The sequence below is a fragment of the Chlorocebus sabaeus genome, chromosome 24, assembly GCF_047675955.1.
Source record: "Chlorocebus sabaeus isolate Y175 chromosome 24, mChlSab1.0.hap1, whole genome shotgun sequence".
NCBI classification, from domain to species: Eukaryota; Metazoa; Chordata; class Mammalia; order Primates; family Cercopithecidae; genus Chlorocebus; species Chlorocebus sabaeus.
Genome location: NC_132927.1, coordinates 43,886,695 through 43,904,016, shown reverse-complemented (window position 1 = coordinate 43,904,016; position 17,322 = coordinate 43,886,695). Strand labels below are relative to the sequence as shown.

Below are 17,322 nucleotides of genomic sequence, written 5' to 3'. Positions count from 1 at the left end.
CAGCTTATGCACTTGGAGGAAGAGGTGTGACCCCTGCAGCACCATCATCTCTTCCTCCCTGCAACTAAGTTTTTCCTGGGGAAAAAGCCTGCCACTCAGGAAGCGGGAGGTGTCTGGTGGGACGCTGCCCCGAAAAGGAGTCTGTTCTGAGTGCTGGGGCTTCATGTGCCAGGGCTGCACCCCAGCAGGCAGTGGGCTTCCAGAGCTGGCTGCAGAAACCCTCAGGCTGTGCCGGCAGGATGTGGTCTTTGGTTTCTGTTTCTGTTTTAGTTCTGACTTGTGCCGTGGATGTGGCTGAGGGCCTAGGGTAGGGGAAGTCGCCACAGGTGGGATTGAACGCCCCAGGCACATGGTCCTTGTGGTGCTGGTGGAGAGGGAGTCCCAGAGGGTTCGGACATGCCCCGTTAAAGCCTTTTCCTCAAGGTGATAGGTACGTGCCGAGGTGACCCCTGTCCGCCATCCGGCAGGCTGGGAGAAGCGGGAAAGATGGACAGGTCACGGAGGGTTGGAGGGTCCCGTTTGTGAAGGAGCTGGGGAGGGGAAGGCAAGGCTGAGTACAGCAGCCCACTGTGATGCTCTCAGTGCAGAGGCCCCGAGGGGAGACCCAGGGGAGGCACCCCCCGAAACCACACCATACAGTGAGTTTCAGGTCCCCCATTCCTGCCCTTTCACTTCTCCTCGGCTGCCTGGCTGCCTCACAGGTTGTCAGCTTGAGCAAGGGCCCAAGTGGCGTCTACTCAGAGAGCCTGGGGGCCAGAGGGGAGGGAGGAAGGTGGACATGGGCATCAGCACAGGCCAGCGCCTCTGGTCCATCCTGCCTGGTCATCCACGGGGGAATGCCAGCTCCCACCCCTAGCCACGTACTGTTCTCAACTTCTGAGCGGCTGGGCTGTCCCAGAGGGCCATGCTGGGCCTGAGTGCTGTCCTTGGGCATATGCAGATGGTGCTATATCCAGGGGGTTTTCAGGGAAGCTTTAGCACTTTCATATTAAAACAAAAAATGTTGGAATCTCCATTAAATAGTCAAGTCTTAGGGATAGTATTAAAAATGTGTACATGGCTGGCCAGGCACAGTGGCTCATGCCTATAATCCTAGCACTTTGGGAGACTGAGGTGGGAGGGTTGGCCAAGAGTTTGAGACCAGCCTGGTCAACATAGCAAGACCTGTCTCTACTTGATTTTTTTTTTTTAAGTACATGGCAAAGGGCATTATAAAGTAAGATTTGTATTAGCTTGTAGCCGGCTACTGATGTTCATAGGAAGGGCCTCAACCAAAATAATAAAATGAGATGAATAAATATTGGAGAGGTAGAATTGTACATAGAAAGATTTAGCACACATTTTGTTTTTCTGCATGTGCGGTTGCTCTCTGCTTTCAAAATGCTGAAACAGATGTCCTACATTGTCTGCCTTCCATGAGGTTCTGACCGCCCTTGAGAACAGATGTACCCACTACAGGGTGAAGGTGAGAATGTAATTTGAAGCTGAATGAGGATGTAACTGGATTCTAAAATTATAGCTCCTCTCAGATTCACAAGTGTGCACACATTCAGGCAAGAAGCCCTAAGTCCTAACCCCCGACATGTGGATTGTCCAGGACCATCCCAGACTCTTGTGGCTGGATTAATCAGACCTGAGCAAACTGGATGCAGAGAGGAGGGGGCAGGAGGGGGCCTTGGTGGCCAAGGTGGGGATGAGTGTCTGGTGCTGAGCCCAGAGCCCAGGTCCTTGCAGTGTTTGCCTTGGATCTGCTGGGGGCAGTCTGAGCTGATAAAGGCCTCCTTTTTTATTCCCAGGGACACATGGAAGCTGCCAGCCCCCCAGCCAAGGATCACCTGAGTCCTAGGGCTGATGCTTGCCTACGTTGCTGAGAATGGCACTGAGGCCCAGCCAACAAAGGTTATCCTGGGACACTCCTGGACAAAGATCCTGATGTCTGTTGTGAGCTGCACACTCAAGGGTGTGATAAGTGAGTATGTTACAAGCACCCAGGGGATCACCAGCCCAGTGATCCTGCCTGCTCAGCACCTCATCAGCATGGGCACAAGTCTGGAGGTTCTAGTTCTGAGCCTGTTCCCCATCCAAGGTCCTGTCGCAGGGTTGCAGTTCTGCAATGGGAGGGGAATGTCAAGCAATATCGGGCCATCACATGCTGGAGCCGTCTTATGGCCACATGGCCTCTAAAAGCCAGGCCAGACCCAGTGTGTTAGTTTGTTTCCATGCTGCTGATAAAAACATACCTAAGGCTGGAAAATTTATACAGAAAAAGAGGGTTAATTCCAAGTGTCTGGGGAAGCCTGACAATCATGGTGGAAGGCAAGGGGAAGCAAGTCACATCTTACATGGATGGTGGCAGGCAAAGAGAGAGAGCTTGTGCAGGGAAACTCCCTCTTATAAAACCATCAGATTGGCCGGGCACTGTGGCTCATGCCTGTAATCCCAGCACTTTGAGAGGCCAAGGTGGGCAGATCACAAGGTCAAGAGATTGAGACCATCCTGGCCAACATGGTGAAACTCCATCTCTACTAAAAATACAAAAATTAGCTGGGTGTGGTGACATGCACCTGTGGTCCCAGCTACTCGGGAGACTAAGGCAGGAGAATGGCTTGAACCTGGGAGGCGGAGGTTGCAGTGAACCGAGATCATGCCATTACACCCCAGCCTGGCAACAGAGCAAGACAAAACAAAAACCCATCAGATCTCATGAGACTTATTCACTATCACGAGAAGAGCATGAGAAAGACCTGGCCCCATGATTCAATTACCTCCCACCCAGTTCCTCCCACAACATGTGGGAATTCAAGATGAGATTTGGGGTGGGGACACAGCCAAACCATATCATTCAGATTTGCTGGCGTGAGTGAAGTGAAGTGAGCACCCACACCTGGGAAACAGCATCTACTTTGGCCGTCAGGCTTCAGATCTGTGCAGTGAGGACCGTGCATCACCTGGGACTGGACTCTGCCCAGAAGCCATGAGCTTGTATGTGGTGCTGGTCTAGGAGGCCTGGAGTAGGGCATCCAGGGCCCTGGGAGGTGGGGAGATTTGTGAGCCTTAGTTGCCATAAGAGTGACCACCAGGGGATCTGGAGGAGCAGGTCCTCTTGTTTTTGCCACATGTCAGCAGCAGCATCTCCTCCTCAGCAAGACAAGCTCGAGGTATGGCGAGAGGCTCCTAACTGCACAGCCCTGCTTGTCCTTACAGGCCTTTCTTTCCAGCCTCAGCCCCTGGCTTTTCCTTAATTATGATGCCTTAAAAAATGACAATTGGCTGCTTTCCCAACCCCCAGAGGCCTGTCTGGCCTGAAGGCTGTTATGTCTATGCAGGGCCTGTAGCCTGGTGGGATCAGAGACCTGCAGGAAGGAAGTTCCCTAGAAGGCATGGCAGGCAGAGCTGGGCTTTTGCAATCTTGAAGAGAAGCTTTTTTAGGAGTTCCTAGGCTGGTCCATGGGAGCCCAGAGCTTCAGATTCCATGCAGGAATTTGCAGGGAGTAGATAAGGAGTAATCAGGTCTTTCTCCACTTTAGGTAGATCTTGACTCTCCTAGTTGAGAGTCTATAATTCAGGGCCAGAATCTGTTTTCCACTCAGCCTGGGCTTGCAAAGTCAGTTTGACTGGAGTGTTTTTCAGGAAGTGTGTTCTTGAGTTGATTTGTAGCCAGGGTGGTGTGAGCAAGCCTAAACTGTAGAAGGGGGGTTGGAGGTAGAGAGATGGCCATGAATGCCTCTGTGGGAGCGTGGTGACTCAGATGGGAGACACATCTCCCCACAGCAATTTATACCATCAGCCTTAAGGCTGTTGTACCGTTTGGTTCAGTGATTCCCCTTCTGGAATTATCCATTAAGAAATCTTATTAGGAAATATTACCAGAGAAGAAAAGGACTAAATTCTTCCATTACAGGCATTAAAGGTAATTCTCGTTATCATCTGCAGTAGTAGAAATGGGAAACAGTTGTTTCCTTTGGACATCTAGGTTAAGTAAATTACAGTTTTCCACTTGCTGGAATATTACACAGCCGTTATAATCATGAGCACAGAGGCTATATAACAACTTGGAAAAATAGTTATGACAAGTAAAAATGGCAGGTTGCAGAATAAGTATATTATGGTGACTTGTAAAATACACACATAGGAAAATATTGCAAAGGAGAAATGATAATCTCTGTTAGCCTGGAATTATGAATGCTTTTTCTTTATTAGAAATGAGGTCTCACTATGTTGCCCAGGCTGGTCTCAAACTCCTGGGCTCAAGCAGTCCTCCCGCCTCAGCCTCCCAAAATGCTGGGATTATAGGTGTGAGCCACCATGCCTGGCCTATGAATGCTTTTTCTATGATGCATGGATTGGCTTTTTAAAAAATAAAATTGAATCCGGATTACTACACAACATACCATTAATAGTGACTTTCTCTAAGATGTGTGATTACAGGGAACTTTTGCTTTCTATGTCATTCTGTAATGTTTAAATTTCAGCACATGTTGCTTTAATCAGAAAAAAATTAAATACGAGAATTAAACATTTTATAAGGCTATATTTCTCAAGAAAGGAGGGAAGAGAGACTGAGGCAGCTAGCATTTATACCTGCCCTCATCAGTGTTTAAGGGCCTGGGCCTGTTTGGGCCCATTCATCCATCCGTTCATTCCACAAGTATTACTAGGTATTATTGCCAGGCACCACTCTAGGCACTGATTACACAGCAGTGAACACGACAGTGCCCCTGCCCTCATGAAGCTTTCATTCTAGTTGAGGAGACACAGACCATAAATAAGAAGCAACATATCAGAAAGTGAAAGTGCTATGTAGAAAATAAAGTGGAATGATGTGAGTGACAGAGAGGCTATTTTGGACTGGGGAATCAAAAGTCCCTGAGATGTGACAGCTGAGCTGAGATCTGAACGGTAACAGCAAGGCAGCCACATACAGGTCTGGGATGTCAGCCTGCCGCCCCCCACGTGTAGAGCGCTCTTTACTTCCTGAGCCCCAGGGACCTCTGTGCCAGAACTGACTCCATCCCCTAAGCCCAGTCACCCTGCCCTGCCTCCTGCTGGGGTTTGCTTGGGATCTGAGCCCCCCTAAAATCCTCTGTGTTTGGACCGTTGCTCCTGACATGCTGACTGTTGCTCCTCTGGGCAGCTGGCCCTGCTCTTGGCTGGTGAGATGCTCTTAGTGAGCAGGGCTCTGAAAGCCAGCTCCCCTTCCCCTTCCCCATCACCTGTTCGCTTGGAGGGGTAGTTCTCCATGGCAGGACTGGGCCATCTGAGACTCCCAGGAGCACTGGGGTGGGCTGGCAGTCAAGGGGCCTCTGGGTTGTGTGTCCTGGTGAGGGGCCTTTGAGTGGCGCATGCCTTGAGGCCTGAGGGTTGGTTACTGTCACGGTCCTGTGACTGTCAGCTTTGACCCTAGAGGGCCTCTGTGTGGATCCTGAAGAACAGGCTGGGAGCCGTTAGGAGTGCTGACGCTCAGTTGGGATGTTTGTTAATGATCCACCTAGAAGTTCACAGCCTTCTCCTTACTTCCTGTTGTCTCTCCACATACCATCCCAGCCTTCCAGAAGCAGGAACTCAGAAAATGGTAGTGCCCTCAGAGGAGCCTGTAGTCAGCCTCGAGGGCGGTGCAGTGTGCTGATTAGGAGCAAAGACTCTGGAGCCCGATTTGTGGGGTTTGAATCCCAGACTTGCCTTTTATAGTTATTAGAATGTAGGCTCAGCCAGGCGTGGTGGCGCATGCCTATAATCCCAGCAGTTTGGGAGGCCCAGGCAGGCAGATCACTTGAGGTCAGGAGTTGGAGACCAGCCTGGTCAACGTGGTGAAACCCCATCTCTACTAAAAATACAAAAATTAGCTGGGTGTGATGGCGTGCGCCCTGTAGTCCCAGCTACTCGGGAGGCCGAGGCATGAGAATCGCTTGAACCGGGGTGACAGAGGTTGCAGTGAGCCAAGTTCGTGCCACTGCACTCCAGCCTGGGTAACAGAGTGAGACTCCATCTAAAAAAAAAAGTGTAGTCTCTTTCTGCCTCACTTTTCCCATCTGTAAAATGGGCTTGAGGATTTTTTCCAGTTAATACATGGAAATACTTAGAAGAGTACCTGGTTATTATTATCACTGTGTCTTGGGAGGTGGAGGGAGGATTTTGTCAAGGCCTGCAGTATCACTGGTCCCAGGGGCTTTCCTGGGTGGGTGCCCACAGCAAGAGGGTGGAAGTCTGCGGCATGTGCACCAGCCAGTGGCTACAGGAGTTTCCCTCCACTTGCTTCCCTTCTGGCCCTGAGCAAGCCCTGTTTTCCTCCCTGCTAACTTAACGACCACAGGGGAAGTTTCTGCCCTTTCCTCATTGAAGCCACTCACCTTCAGTACAGAGCCACCCAGGGGTTCCTGAAGCTGTGCCCCACTGCCTTGCCCTCAGGGGCCTCCTAGAAGGGCTGTGGGTCTCCCCAGAACATGGAACTGTAGTGATGGGTATCCCTGGGGCTAGGGAGTGAAGCTTGGGAAGTGAGTGGGGTGAAAGCGGAAGGCCTTCTCAGGCCGGTTGCACGGAAGGGGAATCCTGATTTCCTGGCCAGATGCTTCTCTGGACAAAATTCCCAGAGTCATTGTGTTGTGGCACCTTAGGCCCCTGAAACAAGATGGGAGTTTCTGACAAAACCAAGGGCGGTTATTCCATCTGGTTTTGCCTTCAGCCTGTCTTAGACTTTTATGGCAGCCTCTTTACCCCTCTCAACTGCTGGCCGTGTCCCCTGCCACCCTGTGGAACAGCAGGCTCGGAGAGCAGCCAGTGAGATGCTCTTAGTGAGCAGGGCTCTGAAAGCCAGCTCCCCTTCTTCTTCCCCATCACCTGTTCCCTTGGAGGGGTAGTTCCCAGCCCTCACAAGTCACCTTCAGTCCTGGCCCTTCGCTGGGACTCTGTTTGCCCAGGCCCTTTCATCAGGTATGAGGACTCTTGGATTAGAGTGTTGTTCAGTCAAATCCTGCTTGTGAAGCTGTCCTTTTCTCTCCAAACACTGTCCTCCTGCATTCAACCTTGCTCACACTCTCCTCCACTTCAATCGACTCTGAATTTCTGTTCCTGGGCCGTCCTATCTTCATGTCACAGGTCTCAGGACAGTTTTGTTTGTCACCAGGAGAAAGAAGCCAAGGTCCCCTGAGCTGCCAGTTCTTCCTGCTGCAGGCTTTACCAGGGCTCTGATCCCAGGGCTGAGCAAGGAGCTAGTGGAAGGGGCCCAGGGGTAGAGTGAGTCAGGTGGGTGGAGGCCAGGGCAGGGAATAGGGGCCTGTCTAGGCCCTGTATCGGGTGGTTGAGCCTGTCCTAGTTCAAAGTTAAGCACAGCTCCTGTGCTGATTAGAAATGGGTTTGGAGAGTGGGGTTCTGAAAACGCAACCAAGTCAACGCCCAGCCTCTAATATTATCATCTCCCCCACCACACTGGGAGCTGCCACCTCAGCCAATGACAGTGTCTCCTATTCCTTTATCTTCAACCCCATCTTCTGCCCTGACCCAGGTCTTTCATTTCCCCTGTTGGTCTTGCATGGACCAGTTATGTTCTGCTAGCTCCACCCTCGGACACTGTCTGACATTGCCGTGGTGTGCTTCCCCTCCATCTACTACCCATGGCTTCCTGCTGCCCAGAAACAGAATCTGGGCTTGGGGCACACCCTGTTTCTCTCTGCCCCATCTTGCTTCTTCATTGTTCTTTCTTTCTTTTCTTTAAGAGACAGGGTCTTGCTCATTGTCCATGCTGGAGTGCAGTGGCACAATCATAGCCCACTGTAGCCTCGAACTCTTGAACTTAGTGGATCCTCCTGCCTTAGCATCTGGGACTACAGGCACACCACATCAAACCAGGCTACTTTTTTTCCTTTTGTAGAGATGGTGGTCTCGCTATGTTATCCAGGCTGGTCTCAAACTCCTGGCCTCAAGCTGTTCTCCCACCTCAGCCTCCAAAAGTGCTGGGACTACAGACATGAACTCCATTCTCTCTTCTTTTCAGCAACTTGCTGTCTCTCACCCTAGGTTTCTCTGTCCCTTTGACAGCTACCCCTTTCATCTTGCTTCTGCTCCCAGGGTTTTGGGGTCTAACTCTCCCAAGTTATCTGCTGGGGTTGGGGAAGAGACTGGACCCTCCCATCTGTTACAGCTGGGAAACCGTTCTGGACCATCCCAGAGAGATCAGAGGCAAGAAGAGCAAGGTTTAAAGTCAGCCTCAAGGCCCAGGATCTGGTCCAAGTGATGAGATCCATGCAGTCATGTCAGGCTGCTGCAGGAGAGCCCCTGTGAGGTTCCCCTTCCCTCAGCCCGGGTCCTGGGGGCTGGGAGCGCCAGGGGCATCCGTGCAGGTCCTGGGGCCTAAGTCGGGGTAGGAGGTCCAGAGGTCTCCACATCCCTGTGCTGTGCCATCTGTCTCAGGCCCTCAGTCCTCCTCAGTGTGTTTGCCTGGAGCATGGATCTGTTCTCTCCTGCCTGGGGGTGGGAAGTATAGGATAAAATGAGGGGGTGAGAAGCTGTGCCCCTTTCATTCTACTGTCTTTTCAAGCCTGCCCCCCGGGCTGGCTCTGACACCCTTCCTCTTCCATTCATCCCTCAGTAGCCACAAGGCAGCTGGAGGCTCACCTTCACTCTCCTGGGATGTTTGTGGGAGTTTTGTTTTCCTGAGGGCCATATGTGGGGTCATTATTGCCACCGGATTTCTTGGCTCGCTAGCTTGGTGCTCAGGGTTGCAATGAAGACCTAGCCTGCTTGACAGGAAGGGCTGCCTGGAGGCTGCCGAAAGCAGGGGCACAGTGACCCTGCATCGGGTAGGAGGTGGCGTAAAAGCAGGAGGGGAATGTCCAGAAGCCTGGCCCTGTGCCAGAAATGACAGCTGCCCTTTCTGGAGCCTTAGCTGTATTTTAAGTAGAGTATAGGTACTAGTTCATTCATCCTCACAACAGCCTTCTGTGGTTATTACTTCCATTATCCTCACTTTACCTACAAGGACCCTGAGGCACAGGGTGGTTGGATAGCATCCATTAGGTCCCACAGGTGGAAAGCATGAGCCAGGATTCCAACTCAGGCAGTTAGGATCATCTGGGGCCCCTGAGCTTGACCAGCTGGCCATATTCAGACCTGTGAGGCATGGTTTGTTGTTGGATGACCCATGAGGGAAGAGCCTGCATTAATTTTATGTGACTTCAGGTTTCTTTGAGTTCATTTGCTTAGCAAATTCATTGAACACCTTCTATATATGATATATGAATACAATGAATACGTATTCATTCCACAAGGATTATTTATTTATTTATTTATTTATTTTTGAGATGGAGTCTCACTCTGTCACCCAGGCTAGAGTGCAGTGGTGCTATCTCGGCTCACCACAACCTCTGCCTCCCAGGTTCAAGTGATTCTCCTGCCTCAGCCTCCCGAGTAGCTGGGATTACAGGCGCATGCCACCACACCTGGCTAATTTTTGTATTTTTAGTAGGGACATGGTTTTACCATGTTGGCCAGGCTGGTGTCGAACTCCTGACCTCAGGTGATCTACCCACCTTGGCCTCCCAAAGTGCTGGGATTATAGGCGTGAGCCACTGCACCCAGCCTCCACAAGCATTTTTTTTTTTGAGATAGAATCTTGCTCTGTAGCCCAGGCTGGAGTGCAGTGGCATGATCTCGCTCACTGCTACCTCCACCTTCTGGGTCCCGGTTCAAGCAATTCTTCTGCCTCAGCCTCCCGAGTAGCTGGGATTACAGGCAAGCAATTCTTCTGCCTCAGCCTCCCGAGTAGCTGGGATTACAGGCACGCGCCACCGTGCCCAGCTAATTTTTGTACTTTTTGTAGAGACAGGGTTTTACCATGTTGGCCAGGCTGGTCTTGGACTCCTGACCTCATGGTCCACCCACCTTGGCCTCCAAAAGTGCTGGGTTTACAGGCGTGAGCCACTGTGTCCAGGCTCCTTAAGCATTTTTAAGATGAAATTTTAGTTTTATAAAAGTTATACATGCTTGTTAGGAAAAAAAAGTATGCAGAAAAATATAAAGAAAAAAATCACATCCAGAGATGATCGTTGTTTAATTTTTTTGTATATGTGCACATATGCATGCCTTTGCAGAATCAGAGTTAGGTTGAATATTCAGTTTTGAATCCTGCTTTTTTCTCTTACCACTATCTTAAACAAGCATTCCTCAGGAGGCTGCTGGTGCTGGCCTTCAGATGAATCCAGCAAAGCAGAGTGCTCTCTGTCACCACAGAGAAGGGAGGGTGCAGAAGTGGGCAGACAGTCTGGAGTCAGGGTGCTTAGGAAAGTCCTCACAGAGGAAGAGCTGGGTCTTTAAGGAGGGTTCACCGGCCCTGGGAGGGGCCCAGGTAGCAAAAACAGCAAGGTAGAGATCTGGAGGACAGGATCGGAGGCAGGGACAAGTTGTGAAGGGCTTTGCCAGCAGTCCCCAGGGGTTTGAGCTTTATTTACTCTGTAGATGTTGAAGATTCACTCATGGGCTTTAAGTGGTGAGAAACATTGGAGTTGCATTTTAGAAAGGTTGCATTTTTTCTATACACTCTTTCGTCCTATGATGAGTGAATTAGAAGGAAGAAGGCAAAGCTGGGAGACCTTTGGAGTCATCCAGGTGAGACATGATGAGGGCGTGAACCAGAGCAGTGGCAGCAATGAGAAGAATAATGAAGAGGAGGGGATGGATCCCAAAGATATTTAAGAGATAGAAAGGGTGGGAGTTGGTTGCTGACTTGGTGGCTTTCCCTTGGCCAGTGGGATGTTGGTGGGCATGGCTTAACCAGGGTTTTGAACCACACTTGTGCCGCTGGGCTTGCTCACCTTTGTGCCTCTGCCCTTGTCATGAGAAGAATATGGCCAGGTAAGTCCACTGGGCCCCAGAGGAGGATGAGAGACAGGGGGAGCGGAGCTACACTGCCCCAGCCGCCTGCCAACCACAGACATGTGAGCTGTAATAGTAGACAGTAATTGTTTTAGGCCAGGGTTTTGGGGATGATTTGTTATATGGCAATTGCTAACTAAGAGATGTCTTTATTCTTTTCTCGAACGCTTACTGTGTGCTGGGCTTTGTGCCAGGGACCGGGTATACTGTGCTGAACCAGGCAGGCAAGGCCCTCACTCTCAGGAACTCATGTTAGGGTGGGGATGTGGCAGAGGAAGCCAGAGAGACTTCGAGACCTCTGGTTCTAACTGGGTGCATGGTGGTGCCATTAATTGGGGTGGGGGTCTTAGGAGAGAAACAGGTTTTGGGGAAAAGATAATGGGTTTGATTCTATTTATTGATTTTTTAGAGACAGGGTCTCACTGCATTGCCTAGGTTGGTCTTGAACTCAAGAGTTCTGGGCTCGAGCAATCCTTCTGCCTCAGCCTCCCAAAGTGCTAGGATTACAGGCATGAGCCACCACACCTGCCCATGGGTTTGATTTAGGAAAGGGGTTTGGGATGCCTGTGGGATATTACGGGGAGCTGTCTAGAGAAGAGCAGGAGCTATAGGTGCAGCACACAGGAAAGAGGTCTGGCCGGGGACTGAAATTCTCAACATAATATAACAGAAAATAACCGGTACCAAAGGGAGTGAGACAGAGTAAGTGCTGTAGAAATTCAGAAGAGGAAGAGAGGACTTGGGACCTGAGGGGATGAAAGAGATTCTGTTCTGAAGGTAACCTGTAACCTGGTTTATACTCACGGAAGTAAGAGGAGAAAGGCAGGCCTAATAGAATGAATAGGACCTGCAAAGACATGGAAATGAAAGACAGGAAGAGCTGGATTGTGAGGAAAAGGCTGAAGATGTCAGTTGGGGTAAGGTCATGAAGAATCTTCAATGGCAGGCCAAGGATGCTGTTGTGTTTCATTAGGAAATAGGGAGCTATCGAACATCGCTTTTTTTGTTTTGTTTTGTTTTGTTTTTTGAGACAGAGTTTCGCTCTTGTTGTCCAGGCTGGAGTGCAATGGTGCAATCCCTACTCACTGCAACCTCCACCTCCCAGGTTCAAGCAGTTTTCCTGTCTCAGCCTCCCAAGTAGCTGTGATTACAGGCACATGCCACCACATTTCAGCTGAAGCAGGCCTGGTCACATTAATACCTACCCATCCTTTTTTTGGTGTATTTTTAGTAAAGACAGGGTTTCATCATATTGGTCAGGCTGGTCTTGAACTCCTGACTTCAGGTGATCTGCCCATCTCTGCCTCCCAAAGTGCTGGGATTATAGGCGTGAGCCACTGTGCCTGGCTGCTATCGAGCATTTTTGAGCAGGGGAGTAACATTTCGTACGTATGTCTAAGAGATGGGTAGTCGTGTGCAGGGGATGAGTTTTGAAGTAGAAAGCAAGAGATATTGGTTCTAGTCTCAGCTCTTCCATTTACTGGCCCTGAGATATAGGACAAATGATGTTCCCTCTCTGAGCTCTAACTGTCTCACTGCAAAAAAATGGGAGTAAAATTATCTGACCTTCACATGAATCTTTTTTATTTTATTTTATTTTTTAATTTATTTATTTATTTTGGAGACAAAGTCGTGCTCTGTTGCCCAGGCTGGAGTGCAGTGGCACGATCTTGGCTCACTGCAACCTCCACCTCCCGGGTTCAAGCAATTCTCTTGCCTCAGCCTCCCAAGTAGCTGGGTTTACAGGCGCTTGCCACCACCCTGGCTAATTTTTGTATTTTTAGTAGAGATGGCGTTTCACCATGTTGGCCAGGTTGGTCTCAAACTCCTGATCTCAGGTGATTCACCCTCCTCGGCCTCCCAAAGTTCTGGGATTACAGGCATGAGCCACTGCACCCAGCCTGAATCTTAATTATGTAAGATCCATGACAAAATGTGAATGAAGTGCTTGGAAGACCACAGAGCAATGCACAAGGATGGGTAGGTATTAATGTGACCAGGCCTGCCTCAGCTGAAATGTGAGGCTGGGATTCCCAGACAGGTGTGCATACTACAGATGTCATCTCTTTAACCTCTATCTCTTCTCCCACCTTGGAGAGGGGATCAACAGAGATGTGAAGCCACTGGCAGCTGGCAGAGCTGGGATTTATGTTCTCAAGCCCCACCTTCCCATTCTTGATGCATTCCCACGCTACCCTCCACATGAACAGGACATGAACAGGACATGAACAGGACATGAACAGGACATGCCTGCCCAGGAGAGGCCTGTGTCAAGGCCGCAAAGCACTGGCCTGTGCAACAGTCACTGTCTTCAAGAAGTTCACAGGCTAGTTGGATCATGAGAGCACGTTCCTCAAAAAGACAATGGGGTGGCACCTGATAAGGGACCAGATAAGTGGTAGAGACAGTCACCGGTGGAGGGCAAGGAGAAAGTAGAGAGAAGCAGCATGGGAGCCGGGCCTTGAAGACTGGTGGGGTTTAAAAGAGGGAAGGGGAAGGGAGCCAGAAGGACAGGGGAGGACTTTCCTGTGTCAATCCATTGGTTTCCCTTCAACACTGAAACCAAACACCAAAACCCCATTTAATGGAGCAAAGACAAATGTGACCACAATGAGAGAACTACCTCACACCCATTAGGATGGCCATTATAAAAACAAAACAGAAAATAACAAGTGTTTGGGGCGGATGTAGAGAAATTGGAACCCTTGTACATTGCTGATAGGGAATGTAAAATGGTGTGACCACCGTGGAAAATAGCACAGTGGTTCCTCAGAAAGTAAACTATAGAATTACCGTATGATCCAGTATTTCCACTTCTGCATATGTACTTGAAAGAGTTGAGAGCAGGGACTCAAATAGACCTTTGTACACCCATGTTCATAGCAGCCTTATTCACAGTAGCCAAAAGGTAGAAGCAACCTAGGTGTCCATCAATGGATGAATGGATAAACAACATATGGTGATATATACAATGGAATATGATTCCGCCTTTAAAAGGAAGGAAATTCTGGCCGGGCACAGTGGCTCATGCCTGTAATCCCAGCATGTTGGGAGGCCAAGGCGGGCAGATTGCCTGAGCTCAGGAGTTTGCAACCAGCCTGGGCAACATGGTGAAATCCCGTCTCTACTAAAATACAAAAATTTGCCGGGTGTGGTGGCGTGCGCCTGTAGTCCCAGCTACTCAGGAGTCTGAGGCAGGAGAATTGCTTGAACCTGGGAGGTGGACGTTGCAGTGAGCCGAGATCGCACCACTGCACTCCAGCCTGGACGAGAGAGTGAGACTCCGTCTCAAAAAAAAAAAAAAAAAAAAAAAAAAAAGAAGGAAATTCTGACATGTGCTGCAAAATGGATGAACCTTAAAGATGTCAGGCTAAGTGAAAACTAAGCCGGTTATGCTAAGCCAGTCACAAAAGGACAGTGTTTGTATGATTCCACTTATATGAGGCACCCAGAGTAGTTGAATTCATAGAGACAGAAAATAGAATAGTGGTTGCCAGGGCTGAGGGTATGCGGAATGGGAGTTTGTATTTAATGGATACAAAGTTTCTGTCTGGGGCAATGAAAAAGTTCTGGAGATGGTTGGTGGTGATCGTTGTGCAACAATGTGAATGTACTTAAGGCCACTGAATTGTACACTTAAACATGGTTAAAAAATGGCATGCACACGTACAAGGACAAATGTGATGGGTCACTTACATCTCAGAAATATGAGTGACATGGAACTGTTTGAGAAGTGGAGCAAGAAATGGGGTCCCCAGTGGACAGGCCTGCTGAGAAATCAGCAAGTAGTCTAGAAATGGGGTTGATTGGTGGACCAGGCCAGCCGACTCTTCAACTGACCACAGATAATCCAAAAAAGCTGTAGGGAGTACAGACACCTCCCTCTAAGTAGCATTTGGATAGAGTTGCAGAGAAGTCAGTGGGGTGGGTGGGTTATTCTGTTCTTTGCTTTGTTTTTTTGTTGTTGTTGTTGTTTTTGTTTGTTTGTTTGGAGACAGAGTCTCTCTCTGTCGCCCAGGCTGGAGTGCAGTGGAGCAATCTTGGCTCACTGCAACCTCTGACTTGCGGGATCAAGTGATTCTCCTACCTCAGCTTCCCGAGTAGCTGGGATTACAGGAGCAGACCACCACGCCTGGCTAATTTTTGTATTTTTAGTAGAGATGGGGTTTCACCATGATGGCCAGGCTGGTCTTGAACTCCTAACCTCAAGTGATCCACCCGCCTCAGCCTCCCAAAGTGCTGGGATTACAGGTGTGAACCACCACACCCGGCCCTCACCTGTCTCTCTTGTGCCCCCAGCAGCCAGCCCCAGTCAGCGCCATGGCCTCTGCAGAGCCCCTGACGGCGCTGTCCCGCTGGTACCTGTACGCCATCCACGGCTACTTCTGCGAGGTGATGTTCACGGCGGCCTGGGAGTTCGTGGTGAACTTGAACTGGAAGTTCCCAGGGGTCACGAGCGTGTGGGCCCTCTTCATCTACGGCACCTCCATCCTCATCGTGGAGCGCATGTACCTGCGGCTGCGTGGCCGCTGCCCGCTGCTCCTGCGCTGCCTCATCTACACGCTCTGGACCTACCTGTGGGAGTTCACCACCGGCTTCATCCTGCGCCAGTTCAACGCCTGCCCCTGGGACTACTCCCAGTTCGACTTTGACTTCATGGGCCTCATCACCCTGGAGTACGCCGTGCCCTGGTTCTGTGGGGCCCTCATCATGGAGCAGTTCATCATCCGCAACACCCTCCGCCTCCGCTTCGACAAGGACGCTGAACCCGGGGAGCCCAGTGGCGCCCTGGCCCTGGCCAATGGCCATGTCAAGACTGACTGAGTAGGAAGCGGGTGGGGGGCCTGGGGATCTCTCATGGAACTCAAGGACAAAGAGACCAAGCTGGTGAAGTTGCCCCATCCATGCAGCAAAAACCCTGCCCCGGCCAAGTCTCAGCCCTGTGGGGCACACAGAGCCCCCTAACCTCCGCGGGGGCCAGTGTTGGGGGGCCGTGGTCAGCTGTTGGGGGATGGGGTGTGGAGGCAGCAGAGGGACATTGGGAAGGGTCCATGGGTCCTGGCCCAGCTCAGGGGTTGGTGCCAGAAGGCCTGTGGCTGAGCAGCGATGGACTATATAGTTGACTTTGGAAGCAGCAGGCCCTGTCCTGGCTAAGGGACAATGAGAATGGGGCCGCAGGTGGGAGGCAAGGCCTGACCTCCCTCCCTCTGATCTGGATTTAGTTAAGCTTTGGCTGGTTCCATTAGGCAATATTCAGGTGCTTGCTTGCAACCAATACCTCCCCAGGGGCCTGCTAAGCTGCAGCCGAGGAGAGACTGGGCAGCCAGGAGGCTGCGTGGCAGCAACGCTGGTCTGCAAGGGCTGGGAGACCCTCCCTTGGCTCCTCTCCCCTCCCCCAGGGCCCTGCGCTGCTCCCTTGGCCTTCTGGGGCCCCCGTGGTGCTGGATTCCCACCAACCTTGGGCTTTTGGAGGTTTCAATCCCCGTGTGTTCGGTGGCGTTTCCCCCTTTTCTGTCTTGTTTTCAAGGCCTTTACCACTAGCAGCTCTTTATCCATGTCGGTCACCACACCTGCCCCACCCCAGCTCCCTAGCCAGCGCAGGAGCTGCGGGAGATGGAGCCCTGAGACACCCCCAACCCCCACCCCCTTGCAGCCCTTCCCTCCACTCTTCCCGCTGGCCTGATGCCTGAGGAGTTCCTGAGTTACACCTCCCTACCCCCGGTCTAGTGGGCTATGGCAGTGCTCCCTTCTCAGTGGCTTAGCTGAGAACAAATGATGCCCTCCAATGCACAGGCAGGCTGGGATAGACTCTGTGGGTCCCCAATGGTGACCTAGAGGCGAGTCAGTTTGGTGGGGAAAAGGCAGAGTTCTAGGTTGTCTATTCCCTGCCTGGTTTATTTTCAAGCCAAAACTGAGCAGTTTAGCTTTCTATGGGATGGAGAAACCAGGTATCCAGCGTTGGAGACCGATGGAGAATGAGAGGAAGAAAGAGAGGAGGACCTTGCAGCTGTAGAAGGCTCCTTGGAGCCTCCTTTGTGGGAGGGTATCAGTTCTGGTTCTGCCATAGCCCCAGCCCTGTAGCAGAACCTCAGGGCTGCCCTCTCCCCAAACTCCTCCCAGCGAGGCTGACCCTTTGAGCTTACTCCTTAAACAGTATTAACCCTGCCACACTCATGGGCATTGGCACCTTGATTCCCCTGCCCCACTTTGCCCTGTGACAGGTCCATTGCTGGCAGTGGACAGGTGAAATACTTCCTCCAGCCTACTGGCGCTCTCACTCCTCAAGGGAAAGGGTCTGTTAGAAAGTGCCCCATCCCATGGGACATGGTCTCTTCTTGACCACAGTAGGGCTCTTAGGTAGAAATTAGCCTTCCCCTTTTTATGGATCATTACAAAGTGACGGTATCACCTGTGGAGAGAATGTCCTCTTCCCTGCTGGCTGCCCTGCCCATACTGTGC

At 50.9% G+C, this 17,322-nt stretch overlaps 1 protein-coding gene across 2 annotated transcripts; it reads left to right on the top strand.

Annotated features, from left to right (window-relative positions):
* Positions 1 to 1,860: 1,860 nt before the first annotated feature.
* TMEM229B (transmembrane protein 229B) lies at positions 1,861 to 16,751 on the top strand. 2 transcript variants are annotated; one of them, XM_007987064.3, is made up of 2 exons: positions 1,861 to 1,969; positions 15,163 to 16,751. In XM_007987064.3, the coding sequence occupies exon 2, from the start codon at positions 15,184 to 15,186 to the stop codon at positions 15,685 to 15,687; it is 504 nt and encodes a 167-aa protein (XP_007985255.1). In that variant the 5' UTR covers positions 1,861 to 1,969; positions 15,163 to 15,183; the 3' UTR covers positions 15,688 to 16,751. The 2 variants fall into 2 exon arrangements, with proteins under 2 accessions (XP_007985255.1, XP_037840607.1); XM_037984679.2 differs by having other exon boundaries at positions 1,864 to 1,969; positions 15,166 to 16,751.
* The last annotated feature ends 571 nt before the right edge of the window (positions 16,752 to 17,322 follow it).

Bases quoted from the DNA above. Each gene is read 5' to 3' on its own strand.
- TMEM229B (XM_007987064.3), top strand. From the start codon at position 15,184: ATGGCCTCTGCAGAGCCCCTGACGGCGCTGTCCCGCTGGTACCTGTAC.